The sequence below is a fragment of the Pristis pectinata genome, chromosome 31 (genome assembly GCF_009764475.1).
Source record: "Pristis pectinata isolate sPriPec2 chromosome 31, sPriPec2.1.pri, whole genome shotgun sequence".
Taxonomy (NCBI): domain Eukaryota; kingdom Metazoa; phylum Chordata; class Chondrichthyes; order Rhinopristiformes; family Pristidae; genus Pristis; species Pristis pectinata.
Window position 1 is genome coordinate 13,969,815 of NC_067435.1, and position 17,778 is coordinate 13,987,592.

The following is a 17,778-nucleotide window of genomic DNA, read 5'->3' on the forward strand; positions in this document are numbered from 1 at the left end:
AAATCCCAAATGGACTGCATTGCACTTTGGACACACACCAGTACCAGGGCTGCACTCAGGCACCACCCAGAGATATATCCTTCATTTGCATTTTTCCACCTGTTTATGGAAGGAAGACCAGTGTGGCGAAGTTGCCAACTACCATTTGCACCAACTAATATAATGCACCAATTCCAAACTGTAACTGTCTGGCTCGTACCTGGTCTCTTGGTCTGGGTGTGTGATAGCTATGCGGGGAGGGATGAGCAGTGGCAGAGTGGTTGGCCTCTGGAACCTGTCCACCTCTGGTGACCTGGACCTTGTCCTCCACTGTGGTACTTGCAGAGTGCCAGAAAAAGTGCGGCGACCTCGGCGTGTGTCCATGCCCAATGTACTACTGGATGTGTACGATCGGCTGCAGCGCCCTGAGTCCAAAGTCTCCTTACTTTTCTAGAAAAGAAACAGACAGGATGAGCCAGAGTTTCAACCATTTTACCAAAAGTCACATTCCTTCAGCTGTTCTCCAGTTAATTGATGAACGGCAGGTCGACCCAGTATCCTGCCACACTGTCCCAAGACATACAATGCAACTCATTGTTGTTATTTATGATGGCCTGTTTACGCATATGTGTGTGTAAAATTAGTCTGCATTGAGTTAAAGGCAGAAAAAAGATCTCTTTACATTGTGCCATTATGCACTCCTAGTGCAAGTACATAACAGGTTATATAGAAGTAAAGCTCCCTCTGCATTGTGCCATCAAACACTCCCATGGCTAGAACTGCATGAAATGAATTAAAAAAGGCAGTTACAGAGAAAAGCTTCCACCACATTGTCTGTTAGATATTAACATCTGGTGGGTCCATTATTCAATGAGCTGTTATGTAATCATGCTGCAGTCAGGGACATTGTGGCAACATACACATTCTATGACGAGTCATTCAACAGATTAGGTGAGGGTCTTTCAGTAAGTACTGTTCAATCAGAGAAGGCTGACTTCATGCCTACAGCAACAGTGGCATACAGTTATATGAAGGGCTAGTAATCCAGAGGCCTGGACTGATATCCAAAGCCAAATCCCAGCATGGCAACTGGGGAATTAAATTTCAATAAATTAAACATTCTGGAATAAAAAGCTTGTGTCAGTAATGGTGACAAAACAATCTGCTAGTTTGCAGAAGCCTCCATCTGGTTCTCTAATGTCCTTAACAGAAGGAAATCTGCCATTGATTTCTGGTCTGTACTATATGTGACTCCAGACCCACAGTAGTCTGACTTAAGTACTCTCCGAAATAACCCAGCAAAGCCATGGACTGTGGAACTACCTTCACCACAAGGACAACAACAGGTCAAGTGCAATTGGGAATGAGCGATAAATGCTAGCTTTGGCAGTGAGGCCCCCATCCCAGGAATGAATTAAATAAATGGTTATTAGATATCTAAAGACCAACTAGCACTCTGGGGGTTTCAAGGTGATAGTACACCAGGATATTACTGAAAATGAACCACCCCCTTGTGTCCATCCTTAGGTAGGATCTAAAATCAAAAACTTGCAGACACTGGAAATCTGAAGTAAAAACAGAAAATACTGGAAACAGTCACAGATTAGACAGCATCAATGGAAAGAGAAACAGAGTTAACATTTTTGGACAGAGACCTTTCGTAAGAACTTTCTGATGAAGGGTTTTTGACCTGAAACACAAATTGTGTTTCTCTTTCTGCAGATGCTGCCCAACCTAGTGAGTTTTCAATCATTTTCTGTTTTACTAAGGTTGGGCTGTCCTGGATGAATGGCCGGTGAAGAGGTTAACAGTACTCTGTAGTGAATCTGTACAATTCTAGCAGGTTAAATCCTAGCAAAAGCCCTGGGATGCATTAGCTTTGCCCCTAATATTTGCTACACTTTCTGATTCTGGTTAAGTGAGCTGTGTGCTATTGGGAAGGATGCAAATCCTATAATCACTTCACCTCATCCATGAGGATTCCATAGATTGATTCAGAGGCTCTGAGACATCATGTCACAAAAAAAAGCTGAATTGTCAAAGGGAATTGGTGCAAATGATTTGAAAAATTTATCATCCGGTATCTCATTCCAAGGTGCAGTTTTGTCATATGTACCTAGGTCTGCCATCTGATGGAGTCAGTAAGTCCCTCCTCACCTGTTCCATCTCAGTACTCCATCTCTGCTGCTTGATGGCCTCTTCCACTGATGCCCCTGACTCTATAACCCACCTACCGCCAACCCAATACCTCTCGTCTCAACTCAGCATCTTTCTGATCTTTAGGCTGGCTGTCATGCTCTCCTAACTCTGCAAGCAAGTAGAGGAAAGGCCTTTCTTTGCAACAGAATGTGTAATGCTGCATAGCACCTTGTCCCTCAAACATGATAGAATTTTGTTGGTGGGCTATCCCTTCCCGTAGTGGCATTTTAAAGCACATTTCCCAGTACTGAAGAATTTTAGCCCAGAAATGCTCAAGATCAAACTGCTATAGGTCCATTCTCTTGTTGTTAAGGGATGCATCGGGCTTTAAGCAGCTTTGATCAGTTTACACTGAATTTCCTGGTGCTATTCTGATAATATAAACTATTCGCTGTCACTGGTGTGGGGTCAGAGCAAAACACAGCCCTGGGAAACCCAGCAGCTTCAGTTTGCCAAGATATAAGGTACCGTAGCAATCTTGGTACATTGTCACTTTAGTGGCTGATTCCTTAATGCAGAGGAACAATTTCAGCATGAAAACTACAACATGAGAATTTAGTGGCATGCAGTGTAGATCCCTCATTAATGCAACACGAAATAAATACAGTGAATCACCGGCAAAAATAATGAACAATCTGAGAATGTGTTGAGGTGATGAGGGATGGTGCACTGCAAACATTATGAGATAATGGGAAAGCCTTGGATTGTGTGTGTGTAGGAGTACAGTACAGAACAGAGCAACGTCTTCAATATAAACTCCAGTTTTCAATTTCATGCTGAGATGCACAAGCATGTTTAATATAGTTATTTCTATTTCCATTCCGTGAAGTGATACTTCCAATAATTTGTCTGTGATGTGTTCACTATTCATCTCTCCCCCTGATAAACACAGCATGATACCATCATTAATGGGACTAATGGCCCTTTCCTAAAGTCCAAGCTCTCTTAATGACTCCACACAGATCTAACTACACAATGCAACCTTGCTCCTTTCATTTGGTTACATGATCTTTCCACCCAAACCATACGGTTATTCCTACCTTTACTTACCAGATTCCAGCACTGGAAGCCTTTGTGTTCCTGCTTATCACCCTCCTAGCTGTCTGCATCTCCACCCTCTGCTCCCCCTACATGGCTCCATCTGCCTTTTGTTTGCCTCCACCTATCATCCACCTGCCTCTGTCTCCCAACTCCACCTTCCCTAGCTGGTTCGATCCGCCCTTCATCCTTCAGCCCTCCTCAGTCCACCCATCAGCCACTGGCCCCTGTCTCACCACTTCCCCTCTCCTCTTTATACTGGCTATCTTATCTCTCCACTTTTAGTCCTGATGCAGGATTTTGACCCGAAATGTCGATGATTCCTTTCCTGCTCAGATGCTGAGCCGCTGACTTTCTTCAGCAGATTGTTTGTTGCTCCAGATTCCAGCATCTGCAGTCTCGTGTCTCCTAGGGTGATTCTGTTGCAACTCAGTATGCACATGTCCACTGCACATATTCTGCATAATCCTCCCTCCCACCAGATCCCATAACTTTACAATCCTCTATCTTAAATTTCATTTGGTACATTACTGGCCACAGACATTTCTTTTCCTGTTCTTCCACAGATATCATGTTAAATCACTAAGAATTTAGATAACTTCATATAATTTTTAAACATTGTAAAAAGCCCACCAGAACCCCTGGGAAGCCCTTAACAACAGTTATCCACCTCCCAATTACCACAGGGCTACTAAATCTGCCAGCCTATCTAAATCTATTTCAGCCCAATACATTGCACTGACCCCATGTTATTTTTGCTTATTTCTAAAAGGCTTCAGCTAGAAAGGAAGAGTACTGGAACCTTTCAGAAAATAAACATAGATAACACACATCAACTTACCTCAATATCCAATCTATAACCTCCTCAAGAAATGTACTAAATTTATTACATAAGAAAATAGTAGGAGTAGACCATATGGCCACTCAAGTCTGCTCCACCCTTCAATGACATCTTGACCTCAACTCCATTTTCCTGTCTATTCCCCATGATCCTTGGTTCTCCTACAGTCCAAAAATCTACTTCAACTTTGAATATATTTACTGACTTTCCACAGCTATCCAGGAGAGAAATTTCTTGTTCTGAAACTACACCCCCAAGTCTAGATTACCCCATAAGAGAAAACATCAACTCATCATCAACCCCATCAAGCCCCACCAGAACATTATTAGATTCCTAAGGATGGGTTGTTGCCCTGAAACTATAAATGATTGTTTCTATTTAATACCTCTTCTCAAAAACATTCTCGTTCATAGTTTGTTCACCTTCCCACAATAGCACCTGAGTTCAAAAATCCATAATTTGTCACTTTGTTCTTGACATCCATTTTAAAATTAGGAATCAGTCTTCTGTGAAGAACATACAAACATAAGAAATAGGAGCAGGAGTAGGCCATTTGGCCTGATTAGTCTTCACCATGATCATGGCTGATCTTCTACCTCAATAACATTTACCTGCTCAACCCCCAAATCGTTTGGTTCCCCTAATTCCAGAAATGTATCAATCTCTATTTTGAATTAATCGCTGACTGAGCATCTAGAGCTCCCCAGCGTAGAGAAGTCCAAAGATTCACTAGTACCTGTGTGAAGAAATGTTTCCTCATATCAATCCTAAGTAGCGTACTCCTTATTCTGAGACTTTGACTCCCTATCTAGATTCCTCGGCCATGTGAAACTTTCTCCCTACATCCAGCCTTTTAAGAGTTTTGCACATTTCAATGTAATATTCTCTTGTTCTTTTAAGAGCTAGTGATTACAGGCCTAGTCTACTCAACCTCTCCTCATATGACAAACCCGCCAACCCTGGAATGAGTCTAATGAATCTTTGCCGCACTCCCTCTATGATTAAGTATACCCTTTATTTGATAACACGATCAAAACTGTGCACAATACTCCAGGTGCGGTCTCATTAAAGCCCTATATAACTTCAATAAGACATCTTTACTTCTTGACTTAAACCCTGTCTTAAAGGCTAAAATACTACTTCCCTTCCCAGTTACTTGCTGCACTTGCATATTGGCCTTTTGTGACTTGTGTACAAGGACACCCAGGTTTCTTTGAACATCACCATTGCCCAATCTCTTACTATTTAAAGAGTACTCTTGCTTTTCTGTTTAGTGCACCAAAGTAGATAATTTCACATTTTTCTACATTATTCCTATCTGCCTTCTTCTATTCCACTCACTCAGCTCATATATATATATATATATATATATATATATATATATATATATATCCCCTTGAAATCTTTTACATCCTCCTCCGTATTTATATCCCACCTAGCTTTGTATCATCAACAAACTTGGAAATATGACATTTGGTCCCCTTAACAAATTGTTGATATCAATTGTGGATAGCTGGAGCCCAACACCGACCCCTGCAGTATCCCCACTAGTCATAGCTTAACTACCTGAAAACCATCTGTTTACTCTCATTCTTTGATTTTTGTGCATATCCCTGTTGACCCTCACCAATTTTTAAAGATGGGCTATAGAAGGCATCCTATCCGGATGCATCACAACTTGGTATGGCAACTGCTCTGACCAAGACCACAAGAAATTGCAGACTTGTGGACATAACTCAGTCCATCACAAAAACCAGCCTCCCCTCCAAGGACTCTGTCTACCCTTCCCGCTGCATCGGGAAAGCAGCCAAAATAATCAAAAATCCCACCCACCCCTGTCATTCTCTCTTCTCCCCCTTCCATTGGGCAGAAGATACCTCCAGGCTCAAGGACAGCTTCTATCCCCCTGTTATAAGACGCTTGAATGGACCTCTTGTACGATAAAGATGAACTCTTGACCTCACATTCTACCTTGTCATGGCCCTTACACCTTATTGTCTACCTGCACTGCACTTTCTCTGTAACACTATATTCTGCATTCTGTTATTGCTTTTCCCTTTGTACTACCTCGATGTATTTACGTTTTGAAATGATCTGTATGGATGGTATGCAAAACAAAGTTTTTTACTGTATCTCGGTACATGTGAAATAATAAACCAATTACCAATTTTCCATAGAACCATAGAACAATACAGCACAATGCAGGCCCTTCGGCCCACCGTGTTGTGCCGACCTTCAAACCACTCCTAAGACTATCTAACCCCTTCCTCCCACATATCCCTCTATCTTAAATTCCTCCATATGCTTATCTAACAATCTCTTGAACTTGCCCAACGTATCAGCCTCCACCACCACCCCCGGCAGCGCATTCCATGTACCAACCACTCTCTGGGTGAAAAACCTTCCTCTGACATCTCCCTTGAACTTCCCACCCATTACCTTAAAGCCATGCCCTCTTGTATTGAGTATTGGTGCCCTGGGAAAGAAGCGCTATTATCCCTATTCCACGTGCTCTGACCTTGCTGACCAACCTCCTGTTTGGAACTTTATCTCAAGACTACTGAAAATCCAAATACACCACATGCACCGGTTCCCCCTATCCTATTCTACCAGTCACAAAGAACTCTAGATTAGTTAAACATAATTTTCTTTTTATAAATTTATGCTGCTCTGCTCAATTTTATTATTCTTTTCAAGATGTTCTGTTGTTAGGTCCCTTTGTTATATATACCAGCACTGTCTCCACCACTGATGTTCAGGTAACACATCAGAAGTTCCCTGTTTTCTCTCCCCTCCTTTCTTAAATAGTAGAGTTACATTTGCTACCCTCCAATCCACAGGAATAATTCTAGAATCTATCGAACTTCCTGCTGGGAAATATTTGTTGTTGGGCAAGGAATGAGCACCCTGCAACATTCATCATCCACATTTCTCCTGAAGGACTATCATTCTGGCAACAGCATCAGAATGTAGTCTGGGTCCTAGGAACCATCTTCTAGCAAGAATCAGCACTGTCAGGCAGGAAGATGGGAAATAACTAGATGGCAAACAAAATCAGCAAAAATACATCCATGTAGCAGGAAAGGATGGCAATTAATAGTCACAGCCACTTATCCTGATTTGTGAATCTCAATCTCACCTTCCCAGTCTTGGCAGTGGTTCCCTCTTTCTCCAGAAAAGTTGCTCTTGATCTCTCTTGAGCCAACATCAGAGCCTTTCCTGGAAACATTTTCCACAAGAGAATAAATTTTGGAAAAGTTTTGCTTCGTTTCCTCATATTCCTGTGTCCTTCATTTTTAAACTAGGTTTCCTGGGGTGTAAAGACTTCACTGAGCACACTCACATTGCCATCAACAGAGATACTGAGCCCTCTGCATTGGCTGAATATTGTGGACTTTAGGACAGAGAATCTAATAGGAATACAAGGTAATTTCTTAGCTCCACTGCATTAAATGACTATATTTATTTTTATGCTCTAATTCATCAGCCATTCAGTAAGGAGAGTCTCCAGGGGGATGAATCATCCTGCCTTATTTAACTTAGATTAAGATGGTGCTGTTTTTAACTTATTCTCCATCTATGTGAGCCATAATCTCTGTAAGTATGAATTAATGCCTTTCTCTTTCCACAGATGCTTGAAACTCAAAGCCTTTGTCATATTAATTGAAAATGATTGCTCAGTATTTAATTTTTTTAACCAAATTATATTCATTAAAATCTAAAAATAGAGAAATTGCACAAAATTTGGTAATGATATCTTGGAGGTTCATGCTGAACCTTCACAGAATTTTAATCTTCGCCCTCCCCACTACCTTCTCCCTAAATTGGTTACAGTAGACAATTCAGAGGAGGAAACTCTGCCATTAGTGCCACGAGCAACATAGTGGTGTAGCAGTTAGTACAACTGCCTTCCAGCTCCAGGGTTAGGGTTCAGTTCTGACTTTGGGTGTTGTCTTTGTGGAGTTTGCACGTTCTCAGCATTCCTCCCTTATCCCAAAGATGTGCTGGTAGGTTCAGTGGCTACTGTAAACTACCTCTCATAAATGCCAAAAAGTATCAAGGTTGATGGGCATGTGGGAAAAAACAAGTTGCAGGGCTGCAGGAAAACAGGGGAGGAATGGGACAGATGGGATTGCTTTCCTGGAAGCTGGCATTGTTTCAAAGGGTTGAAGAGGCCTCCTTCTGTGTCACGATAAGTAATTACCAGAAACATACACAACTTCATGTCGGAAATACAAACAGAAAATGCAGAAAACACCCAGCAGGTCAGGCAGCATATGTGGAAGAGAAAGAGAGATAATGTTTAAATTCTGAGACCCTTGGCCTGATGAGTGTTTCCAGCATTTTCTGTTTTTATTTCAGAACTCCAGCATCTGCAGTTTTTGTTTTGCTTTTCAAATTATCATTGGGATTGACTGAAAAATGGTGAGGAATGGGAACTTTGACTAATGTCTCCTCTTAAACCTATGACACTAAGAACACCTGTTGTGGCTGTTTCCCAGTCCATTCGAGATGGTTCTTTTGCTAGGTTTAGGAATTAAACTCATGATCATATGCTTTGTACTTGTTCACTATAGTGTTAGTTAAGTTAGCTTTCTGCTCCATCAATTACATTTTTTTTACCAATTTCTCCTTTAAATTTAATTTTCCTCTGCATTATACTGAGGTCAGTTAGCCTTGTCTGTGTGTTGCTCTTTCCAGATTTTTATTAGCAAGTTAGAAATGTTCCTGGAGAAAATCTTAAGATGTTCTATCAAAGTGGACAATTACTGTAAATGATCTAATGACTTCAACTTGGTTTAAATATTCTACTTAATTTACTCATATTCCGTCCTTTTTAACCTCCTACCTCTGGGATCTCAGTGCTTCACTCAATTTTCATAATGCCTGTGGCTATTTATGGAGACAGTTTGAATATTGTGGCATTTAGGGTTTTAAAGTAGAGAATCTAAAAGATATTAATGGAGCTCAGTTTATTTTAAGCTTACTAGCTTCAGAATGATAGACAATTTGCATCAAAGGTAAGCTATTTGACATCTTGTATTCCATTTGGGCAAAAATCAGCCAGGTTAAACCCAACTCTCAGTTCAAAGCCTCAGAGGTTACAGCTCATCCACTGGTTATCCGGGTACTTTTTAATTGTGCAGAGTTTCTGCTTGTATCACCCTTTCAAACAATGATTCCAGATCCCCAGTGCTCATTGTTAAAAAACATCCTCAAGTATTCTCAAATCTTTCCACCAATTAAACTTATGGAGATGCAACTTAAATTTTTGTTCCTTAATTAATGTCCTCTCTGCTGAAGCAAATGGGTACTTTCTGTTCACCTTGTCTAGATTTCTCATAATACTATGCACTTTAATGAAATCTCCCTTCGGTCTCCTTTGCTCCACAGAAGAAAATCCCAGCCAAGCAACTATGCTCATAATTGTAATTCTCCAGCCTTGGCATCACGGTAGTGTAGTGGTTAGCGTAACGCTATTACAGCGCCAGTGACCCAGGTTCAATTCTGGCCACTGTCTGTAAGGAGTTTGTACGTTCTCCCTGTGTCTGCGTGGGTTTCTTCCGGGTGCTCCGGTTTCCTCCTACATTCCAAAGATGTATGGGTTAGGGAGCTGTGGGCATGCCATGTTGGCGCAGGAAGCGTGGCGACACTTGCGGGCTGCCCCCAGAACACTCTGCGCAAAGATGCATTTCACTGTGTGTTTCGATGTGCATGTGACAAATAAAGATATCTAATCTAATCTTATCTTATCATCTTCATAAATATAAATCTTCATATAAATCTCATCTTCACCCTTTCTGATGTTAACACATCCTTCATGTTATATGTTTACCAGCATTGTATATTGGATTCTTGCCATGGCTTGGCTAACTTTTTATACAGTTCCAGCATGACCTTCCTGTTCTTGTATTCTGTGTCTCAGCCAATAAAGGTAACTATCCCATATGCCTTCATAGCCATTTTATCTACCTGTCCTCCTACATCCAGTGATCTGTGGGCAATACTCCAAGATCCCACTGTTAGAGTCATAGAGTCATACAGCATGGAAATAGGCCCTTTGGCCCAACTCGTCCATGCCAACTGTGTTGCCCAGTGAGCTAGTCCCACCTGCCTGTGTTTGGCCCATAGCTCTCTGAACCGCTCCTATCCATGTACCTTTCTAGATGGCTTTTAAATGTTGCTAATATGCCCTCCTCAACCACTATTCCTGACAGCTCATTCCAAATATGCACTATCCTTTGCATGAAGAAGTTGCCCCGATGTCCCTTTTAAATCTTAAACCTGTGTCCTCTTGGTTTTAGCACCTCCTCCCTGGGAAAGAGACATATGCTTTCACCCTGTCTGTGCCCCTCATGATTTTATATACCTCTATCAGTTCACCCCTCAATCTCCTACATTCCAGGGAACGAAGTCCTAGTCTATGGAACTTATTCTTATAATTCAGGCCCCCAAGTCCAGCTAACATCCTGGTAAATCTTTTCTACACCCTTTCTAGTTTAATAACATCTTTCCTATAACAGAGTAACCAAAGCTGTACACAAAGTACGGCCTCAACAATGCCTTATATAACCGCAACATAACTTCCCAATTTCTATATTCAATGCCCTGACTGATGAAGGCCAGCATGCCAAACGCTTTCTTCACCACTATCTAACTGTGACGCCGCTTTCAGCAAACTATGCACTTGCACTCTAAGGTCCCTCTGTTCCATAATACTCCCCAGGGCCTTACCATTCACTGTACAAGTCCTACCCTGGTTTGATCTCCCAAAATGCAATACCTTATATTAATATGGATTGAAAGTCGTTTGCCAGTCCTCAGCCCACATGTGTAGCTGATCAAGATCCCTCTGTAATTTTTCATATCCTTCTACACTATCTACAACACCACCTATTTTAGTATCATCTGCAAACTTACTAACCATGCCTTGTACATTCACATCCAAATTGTTTATATAAATTACAAACAACAAAGGTCCCAGCATTGACCCCTGTGGCACACCATTAGACACAGGCCTCCAGTCTGAGAAACAACCCTGAACCATCACCCTACCACTGAGCCTACCATTGAGCCAATTATGAATCCAATCCGCTTTCTCCCCCTGAATCCCATGTGATCTAATCTTCCAGACTATTCTGCTATGAGGGACCTTGTCAAAGGCTTTGCTAAAGTCCATATAGACAACATCCACTGTCCTACCTTCATATACCCGCTTGGTTAACTCCTCGAAGAACTTCAAGAAATTTGTCAGGCACAACTTCCCATACTGACTGTCCCAAATCACACCCTGTCTCTCCAAATGTTGGTAGATCCTGTCCCTCAGAATCCCCTCCAGCATTTATCCACCACCAATGTCAGACTCACTGACCTGTAGCTTCCTTGCTTGTTTTTGCCATCCTTTTTAAACAATGGTACATTAGCCATTCTCCAGTCCTCTGGAACCTCACCTGTGACTAGAGATGAACCAAAAATCTCTGCAAGGGCCTCCGCAATTTCTTCTCTAGCTTCCCACAAGGTCCGAGAATGCACTAGGTCAGGCCCCAGGGGATTTATCCACCCTAATGCACTTTAAGACATCCAATACTTCCTCCCTGCTAATTCGTATGTAGTCCAAGACAACACTACTCATTTCCCCCATTTCCCTAACTTCCATCATTTTCTACACAGTAAAAACTGAACAGAAATATTCATTAAAAATCTCACACATTTCCTTTGGTACCACTAAAGATGCTGATCTTTAAGGGGACCTATTCTCTCCTTAGCCACCCTTTTACTCTTAATATACCTACAGAATCTCTTGGGATTTTGCCTCACCTTGCTTACCAGATCCTTCTCATATCCTTATTTTGCCCTCCTAACTTCTCTCTTAAGCGCACTCCTACATTTCTTGTAGTCATCACAAGCTTCACTAGTTCCCACTTGCTTATGCGCTGTGTATACCTCCCTCTTTTTCTTAACCAGAGCCTCAATACCATTCACCAACCAGGGTTGCTGAAACCTGCCAGCCTTGCTCTTCACCCTAACAGGAACATGCAGGTCCTGAACTCTTGACATCACTCTTGTTCCTGTATACTTCTTAGTACATTATATTAATTGTGTATTACCGGATCTCATTTGCTTTTCTCAAATGCATTGCCTTACACTTTCTTTGATTAAATTCTATTTGTTACTATTGTGCTCACCTAACCAACCCATTGTAATCTTCCTAAAGTCTAGAACTTTCTTTGTTAATTTTAATCACACTGCCAATTTTGGTATTGTTGGCAAACTTCTTAAGCATGGTTTGATTTGAATTAAATTCAAATCACAAAAATCAAAGGGGCCAGTACCTATCTCTACAGAACTCAAGTGTGTATATGTCACCAGTCACTATAACCTTCATTGACCAATACCCTTCACTTTCTCTCATTGAGCTACTTTTTATTCCAGTTTCCCACTTTCACTTAAATCCTATGGGCTTTTACTTTTTTCATCAATTTGTCATGTGGGATTTTGTCAAATGCCTTTCTAAGAATGCTTTCACTTTTCAAGATGCTGATCACTTAATGTATCCTCTTCCGCGAAGGCAGATGCAAATTATTCAAAGTATTCATTCAGAATTTAACATGCGGCTCCTAGCTCCTCACTCAATCCGTTGTGATTCTAATAGAGTCTACTCTTTCCTTTATCCTCCTTTCCCTTTGTTCTTAAATGATTTTATTTACTTTTATCCATTGTTTCATTAGCCAGTTTATAAGGAGAATAAGGAGAAAGTAAGGATGCATAAAAATAAAAAAAAACTGCAGATGCTGGAAATCTGAATTGAAGCAGAAAATGCTGGGGATACTCAACAGGTCAAGCAGCCTCTGATGAGAACATCACCAACCCAAAACATTAACTCTGTTTCTCTCTACACAGATGCGGAGCATCCCAAATATTTCCTGCTTTTATTTTGGTAAAGATGCTTATGTTTTTGCATTCTGTTTTGCCAATATATTAAAATGCAATTTTAGCTTTTTTGGTTGAAATCAATATTCCTATTCTTTTGCTAACTTTCCTTCTGTGTCACCCAGGGCATTGCAGATAGAGGGTCAACTCCACTACCAGATCACCACTGACAGTGATCAACATTGGCTCCCTTGGAAATGAGAGTGTGGAGTGATTCTCCTATTACCCCTCCAACTGCACACACAAACCATGATAGTGTCACTCACCATCATTCTGATTAAGGCCACAATAACAATCAATGTTTCAGGAATTTTGTAACATGGTGCAGCCAAGGGTGAAGGATCAAAGAGATTTAATTGTCCCTGCTCAGAGATCATTAAAATATCCTGGGCAAACACAGAAAATAATCAAAGAGGCTAATTGAATGCTGGCCTTTATAACTCAAGGAAAGGAGTACCGGGGAGGAAGTTATGCTGGTGTTATACCAGACACTGGTTAGATCGCACCTGGAGGACTATGAATAGTTCCATTCATCATGAGTATCATTGGTAAACTGCTTAACCATAGTCCCTGTAATCAAATCCAAATCATTTATATATGTCACAAAAAGCAAGGCAAGACTGATTTCAAGGAATGCAGCATGGATTCACCATAGTGATACATGGACACCAAAAATGATGAGATTACACAAACTAGAGTTGTACTCCCCAGGATTTAGAAGGTTAAGGAGTGACTTGCTTGATGTTTTTAAGATATTAGTGGAACTTCTTAATGGAAAATAACTACTTCCATTGAGTAAGGAGTCTTGGATATTGGACCATGCTCTAAAAATGTGAGCTAAGTCTTTCAGGAGTGAAGTTAGGAAATGAGTACAGATGATGGTATAAATTGAAATTCCTTTCGAGAATTGATAATTAATACTGGGTTAATTGTTAATTTAATTCTAAGACAAATACAAGTCCTTCCCAGCTTATGAATGCTCAACTTATATAGAGCCCATGAGCGTTTTGGAGACTGGTGGGATGGATTTGCTGGCTGCTTTGGGGCCGCAAGCATCTTTTGCTGTGTGGGAACTTGGTTTGCAGCTGCATTTCCGACTTGCGAACAGTTCGGGTTACACATAGTTCTCAGGGACAGGAACTCTATTGTAACCTGGGGAGGACCAGCAGTTTGTTATTAACCAAAGACATTAATATACGTGGAAAAGTAGAAAAGCACTGGTTGTATGGAATTAAGTCACAGATCAGCCAATATCTTATTAAATAATGAAGGCTTAGCATACTGAAGGTCTCTTCCTGTTCCTACGTTCCTGGTGATGGGACACAGAAGTGCACCACTGACTTTTCCATTCTATGTGGGCAGATGCCAGGTGGAGCTGGACCCTTCCCACTTGATATCTAATAAAAAGTTGCTGTATGATTCTTCCATTGAGCATTTCAATTTTAATATATAACTTCAACTTTTTGTAAGGAAGCTGGGGTAACCCTACCTCCCAATACAATGCTGAAGCAAGAGGGCGGAAATCCCAGCTGAAAACATGCCAGACACAAAGCAAAGACAGCAAAGGAGAAGAGGGCTGCAAAAGAAATGCCTCATCAAGCTACACAAATCTGAACTGTCCAAACACACTTCTGATGGAGAAACAAGACATTTCAGATTAATTCATTTCTCGTGAATGTGCCTGGAGAAAAGGGGGGCAAGCAGGCATTGGTTCTCCTCATTTCCTTTAGTGGCTTAAAGATGAGGAGAATGTTGAAAAATTGGAATGGTTTCAATGAGATCACAGTACATAAATAGATGACAAAGTAAGTAGGCTGAATAGAATTTGGCTTGACACTGTGTGGAATTAAAAAGAAAGAATGCATGGCACTGCTGAACAAAATTTTGAAGATGTAGCTGAGGGACGGAGACCCGAACGCTGCCAGGGTGAATCCCTGTCTATACTGTTAGCAGAAAACTAGGGAAGAGATATGTCAGCCTGACTTCTGCTTCTGACCATCAACCAATAATTTCTGTGGGTACTGGATGAGGAGAAACTCTGTGTCAGGTAACAAGCTTCCTGTGAGAGCCTTGGTAGGCAGCCAGAGGGAAGTTCATGGCTCTGGACAGTAAGAGAGAACATTGTTTCACAATGTGGAGGAAATATTAAAAAGATCTTTTGAAATGAGGTATGAAATGTTGCATGTTCATGGTCATTGCATTGTGGTCCACGTTGCTATAGCAACAGCCAGGCATGTCCTAAATGGTTCTGACAGACGTTAAAAACACTGGTGGAAAGGGACACAGCATTTCATTTATGACCCTTTCACTCTGTAGGCATCCAGCATCTGGAAGAATGTTCAGTATTATAATTCTGTTGTAAGGATACAGAGGATGAAATGAGTTAAGGACACATTCAGCATTGCTCCCTTCTCCCTGGCAATGAACTCCACCCTCCCCTCAACCCAGTTTTGTCTTCTGCTGACAGTAGGAATGTGTGAAGGAATTTATATTTGATGCTTCTGTTGGGCCAGTGTAAACAGATGCATATTATACATACTGTATAAACACACTTATTACATTCAAACCAAAGCAAGATGCTGGAATTGTGGAATAAAATCAGTAAATATTGAAATTGCTCGGCAGGTCGAACAACACTTGTGGAGAGAAACTGAACTCTTCAGTCAAAAAGTCACAGACCTGAAATGTTAATTCTGTCTCTGTACACTTGCTGCCTGATCTGTCAAGCATTTATGGCATTGAATAGCTGTAGAATTATAATCCAAGCAGGAAAAGAGGTAACAACCCTATAATGAGTCACACTGGGAGGTGTGGCCAAAGTGATAATGTGCCAGAGGTTAGAGGGTGCAAAGGATGGGGCAATGGCAGAGATGGGAAACTGTGCAATGGTACTTCCAAAAGCATGAAAGATAGTCCACAGGAGTCAGTGAATAATTTGACTGGTTTGGTGATGGAGGACAACTCTAGTTAGACCACACTTAGAGTACTGTGTTCAGTTTTGGTCGCCGCATTATAGGAAGGATGTGGAGGCACTGGAGAGGGTGCAGAGGAGATTTACCAGGATGCTGCCTGGATTAGAGCGTATGGAATATGAGGAGAGGCTTAAGGTGCTAGGGCTTTATTCACTGGAAAGGAGGAGGATGAGAGGAGACATTATCATAGAGGTATATAAAATATTGAGAGGAATAGATAGAGTAGACAGCCAGCGCCTCCTTCCCTGGGCACCAATGCTCAAGACAAGAGGGCATGGCTTTAAGGTTATGGGTGGGAGGTTCAGGGGAGATGTCAGGGGGAGGTTTTTCACCCAGAGTGGTTGGTGCATGGAATGCACTGCCTGGGGTGGTGGTGGAGGCAGATACATTGGACAGGTTCAAGAGTTTGTTGGATAGGCACATGGAGGAATGTGAGATAGAGGGATATGCGGGAGGAAAGGTTTAGATAGTGTGAGGGTGGTTTGATGGACGGCACAACATGGTGGGCCGAAGGGCCTGTTTTGTGCTGTATGGTTCTATGGTTTAACTGGAGAAGGTAGAAGGGAAAATATGAAACTGTGAGGAATAAATTGGTAGACATAAATAAAGAACAACAGCCTATTCTTGGAGTTGGCAAATTCTTATATGACAGCATGATCAATAGGTTGGCCATAGATATGGAGGGGAGTTCATATGCAGAGTCAGATTGAGTACAGGCAAGCAGGTGGAGCAGAAAGGTCAAGGGGACTTGAGATAGAAGATAACATTAAAAAATAAGATTGTAAGATGTGATTCACCATGTTAGCATTTGTGCATGTGCACACAGACACACAATGACACACACACACAAACTTGCAAACACACACACACCCCTAAACAATTCTAACATCGTTTTTTCTAAAATGATTTAGGAGGTTCTGATTATATTACTCCAATTGGAGGCCCAGTCCACATGAGCATAACCTTTTGTGTGAAGAATTTTCTTCTGATAATATGATTTTCACTGGTTTGAACCTTAGACCTCTTTTATTCAATTTATTGTTTTATTTACATTTTCCAGATTTTGTTAAATTTCCACAAGCTCATTTCAGATCCTCTTCCAGGCAGGGATCCCTTAACTCTGACTTCCAGAGTAGAGATCAGTCTCTCGTCTTTACTATTCATTTTTCAGGATGTGTTTGTTAATGGCAAGGCCAGCATTTATTGCCCGTTTCTTTTGCCTTTGAAAAGCTGATGAAGAGACAACTTGTTAAATCAGTGGAGTCCATCTAGTGATTGTTCTCCTACCATGCTTACGGGCAGGAAGTTCAAGGAAGGAACACCAAAGTATTCACAAGTTAGCAGATTGGAGGGGAACCTGCAGCTGATGGTGTTCCCTTCCAGGGTGGAGGGTGAAGGTTTGGGAGGTGCAGTCAGAGTAGCTGAGGTAAGCAACTGTAGGACACACTGTAGGCACTATGCCCCATGGACTAAGTGTTTAGAATGATGGATGGGATGGCAATCAAATAGGATGCTTTATCCTGTATGATCTTGAACTTCAAGTTGACGGTGGGGAATTCAATGATGGTAATGTCATTAAATATGAAGGGTAGGTTGTTAGATTTTCTCTTTTCGGTGATGGTCATTCCCTGTTATGTTACTTGCCTCTCAGCAACCCAAACCTGAATGTTGTCTTGGGGTTGCTTATCCAGGCATGGGCTGCCTCGTTGTTAATAAGTTGCAAATGAAAGTGAACATTGTGCAATCATCCACAAACATTCCTGCCTCAGATCTTAAAATGCAGCTGTCTTTCTTGTACAGCCTCCAATAGCTAAAATC

The 17,778-nt window shown here is 41.4% G+C and overlaps 1 protein-coding gene across 3 annotated transcripts in view; it reads right to left on the bottom strand.

The window, feature by feature from the left end:
• The window catches only part of pde4a (phosphodiesterase 4A, cAMP-specific), a 282,023-nt gene that overhangs the window by 220,671 nt on the left and 43,574 nt on the right, over positions 1–17,778 (bottom strand). For 2 of the 3 annotated variants that reach the window (XM_052042267.1, XM_052042268.1), the window contains 2 exons: positions 7,197–7,276; positions 200–429 (listed from right to left, as the gene is read on the bottom strand). In XM_052042267.1, coding sequence (XP_051898227.1) covers positions 200–429; positions 7,197–7,265 — 299 coding nt within the window. In that variant the 5' untranslated portion in view covers positions 7,266–7,276. The remainder of the gene's footprint in view (positions 1–199; positions 430–7,196; positions 7,277–17,778) is intronic. The other variant, XM_052042270.1, reaches the window with a different exon arrangement.